Source organism: Cordyceps militaris, assembly GCF_000225605.1.
Source record: "Cordyceps militaris CM01 unplaced genomic scaffold CCM_S00001, whole genome shotgun sequence".
NCBI lineage: Eukaryota > Fungi > Ascomycota > Sordariomycetes > Hypocreales > Cordycipitaceae > Cordyceps > Cordyceps militaris.
In genome coordinates this window covers 4,285,973-4,289,244 of record NW_006271969.1, presented here as the reverse complement: position 1 = coordinate 4,289,244, position 3,272 = coordinate 4,285,973, and the positions used below count along the sequence as shown (strand labels likewise).

Here is a 3,272-nt window from a genome sequence, read left to right as displayed (position 1 = left end):
AAAAAGACAACAAGGAATGATATAATGGTAGCAATGGAGGATGACGATGATTGTGAAAGAATCGTACTACTGACTGGTAGACATTGGTCATGTTAGTCACAACAGCCTCAAAAACAGCTCACAAACTATTAATAAATGTGAGGGTAGTATTTTACATGCCGCATCCATAGAGCTTTCCCCAAGATGAGGGGTTGTGCGACTTTGAATGACGACGTCGTATGAACAGTGGCGAAGGCTGGCACACCACAGTGCAGTCCCAGATAGAGCCGCTCTGCGCAGCCTGGTTGGCTGGCTGCACTGAACCTGCTCGAAAAGAGACAGAAGTGAAACTGTTTGCTGGGAATCACATGAGGAATAATCCACGAGAAAGTAAGTGAAAATAGCCAATTCCATAATTTTAAGCTGACAGTGTACAATTGTAGGTACCACCGAGACAATCAGATCTATTATCTATTGTAGGCAGCCGGCAGCCGGACCCTCTGGCTCCGATCTCCACCCAACGCCCGTGGCCTCAGCGTCACATAGCTCCCCTCCGTCATCAACGCAGCCCCCCGCTCCCGGCCACCATGTACGAGGATGCATGGTACAGCTTTGTACCAGAGGCTACCGGGAAGCATGCCGCGAGCAAAGGTGCCTCCCATGGGCACAAACGAAACGAATCGCTCCTACAGCAGCCCAATGTCAGTCCAGTCTCGCCGCGGGGTTCACGAGCGTGCACTTACTCTCTATTAGGGCGTAGGGAAAGACCAGCAGGTATCGCAATCCGTACCAAGAGCTGTCAGCACTGAAGAGGGAAATGGACCCCCAGAAGCATCCGTGCTGAGGCGAGCAGTGTCATGTGCGGATTGTCGCCAAGCACACAACGCTGGCCAGCTCGCGGCCACGCCAAAGAAGCAGAGCACACGTCGAAATAGGAACTGGGAGGCATTGACGCTCAACACAGACGCGAACCATACTCCGAAACCATACAAGGCCGATCTACAGACAAACGATACATATAACGAGCAGCTTCTCAACGCTAGTCAGCAGGAATACCTGTACGTGTAGTCCAGGTCCTTGCAGTAGTCGAATACTCATCATGTGCGCCAGATTATACCGAGATCAACTCTCCCTTACGGAAAGACACCTCGACGGCTTGATAACCGATGCCAACGCAACCCTCGAGCTGTTGTCCAAACTGTCCAACTCGTTCCAATCGGTCGAAGCGCAGACGTCCACGTTTCAAGCACAATGCGAAGAGGTCCTTACAGAGCAGACGCGACTGGAGAAACTCGCAGATGAGGTTGGAACTGATTATTACTACTACTCATACCTCGAGAATGCGACGAGAAGACTAAATGCGCCGGGCGCCGGCCGACTGGTGGACGACGAGTCTTTTGGCGACATGGTGGAAAATATTGACGCCTGCGTCGCATTCATGGAAGACCACGTACGAAGCTTGCCGTCGCGCGATATAATACATGGCTGACCGGTCTCTAGGAAACATATCGGGAGCGGGATGCGTACCTCGCGCGCTACAATGCGCTGCTGACCAAGTGTCTGCATCTGCTGGACCATGGCTTCACCACCCGACTGGAAAAGGCTTCCTCAGATATTGCGCGTCAACTATCGGCGACAAAATCCGAGTCTACACGACATGCGCTTGTATACGGACGGTTTGAAGAGATGCTCAGCGACTCGTACGCTTTACTGCCGAATATCCATAAAGTGACCAGACGCGTCTATGACCAATACGGCCGCTTCGACAGCGGCATTCGCAATTCGTCCATCTTTTCCAGCTCGACCCTCAGCATGTTGCGTACCTACATCACCACGCGCGACCGCGATACCAAGACGCTGACGCTGCGCGACGTGGAGGAGTACCAAAGAGAGATCAAGGACTTGTCTTTGGAGACGGCCTCGCGCAATTACATCAAGCAAACGCTAGAACGCGTGCACAATGAAAACAGCCTGTTTGTCAAGGTGTTCAACATTGAGCCGACGTGGAATACGGCGCAGGATTCCGTTTTTCAGTCCATCAAGACGGTGCACACGACAATGGTCCATCCGGGCAACCTGCAACCCATGGCTGCACAGCTGCAAGCCGTATTCGCGACAGCCGATATCCAGTCTGTGTGCAATGTTGTTGGGTGGATTGCCAACGAATACGGCATATCGGAGAATGACGAAGAGGAAGATGCAATTGCGCCAAAGCAGTATAGAGAATACGCCGCTCGCTTGCTTGTGGATCATTTATGGCCATTTGTGGATAATGCGTTTGAGGCGGAAATCAGCAAGTCCATTACCAAAGGTACCGTGACGGATGATGCGCTCAAGATTGGGCCCGTGGTGGACGGTGTGTCTTCCTCCAATGCATACCCGTTGGTGCAGAAAGCGGTCGAGCTTTTGCGAATGTTTGACCACGCCATGCCGAAAGAGAGATCTGTACGTTGTACGCCATCCAGAGAAGATGTTGTACGCTAACTACGTGTTTAGTCTCAAAACAGCCAGGTAGTATTCCGCGTCGTGCGCGAAACGATTCAAGTACTACAGCAGGCTTCCTCGCGGATCCAAGCCCAGAAGCTCCCGACGGACGCGGAGCTGTTCTTGGTCAAAAACCTGCTCATCATCAAGAACGAGCTGCTGTCGCTCGAGATTGGCGACATTCGCAGTCGGCCGGCCGCGATGCAGCACTTTGGCCAGATGTGGGAGACGCTGAGCCCGCAGAACCTCGTTGGCTTCGTGGGCACCTTTTTAGGCGGACACTTGTGGTCGCGCAGCGGCGGCACGGTGACGGCCAAGACGCTGACGGTGGAGGACATGAATGAACAGCTGGATGAGCTGCTGCGGCAGTCCATCTACGGCCTCGCACGGCGGTGGGCGGGCCGGGTGCGGGACGCGTCGCAGGGTGGCGGGAGCGCGAAGAAGACGCTGGCGCAGGTCGAGGACGAGTTGGAAAAGGCGCTGCAGACGGCGTTTAGCAACCAGCCAGAGGTGGTGGGCAAGCTCAAGGAGGCGATTGCATTTTATGAGGAAGATGCGGCGGCGCGATCAGGGAAGCGGTAGATGGGAATACAAGAGCATGGGCGAATGTAGACAATCTATCTGTGCAAAGAAGTGTATTGTCTTTGACAGCTTGAGTGCAGGGCAATATCGTCCTTTTGTGAGTTTGCACTGACAGGCCACGGCGTGTGGCGGCTGTCGGCGGCGGTCCGCGGAAGTGTTGGACGGGAGATGGATGGACAAAGAAAGCTCAAGCTCACTCCGAGAAGCGGCTCAACTTGGCCCCCTGT

General features: G+C 53.9%; 1 protein-coding gene across 1 annotated transcript; it reads left to right on the top strand.

Annotated features, from left to right (window-relative positions):
• Positions 1–566: 566 nt before the first annotated feature.
• Positions 567–3,045, top strand: CCM_01328 (Golgi complex component Cog3, putative; the record flags this gene model as incomplete). Its single annotated transcript, XM_006666484.1, has 5 exons — positions 567–680; positions 733–1,037; positions 1,090–1,429; positions 1,480–2,424; positions 2,476–3,045. The coding sequence occupies 5 exons, from the start codon at positions 567–569 to the stop codon at positions 3,043–3,045; spliced, it is 2,274 nt and encodes a 757-aa protein (XP_006666547.1).
• Positions 3,046–3,272: the final 227 nt, after the last annotated feature.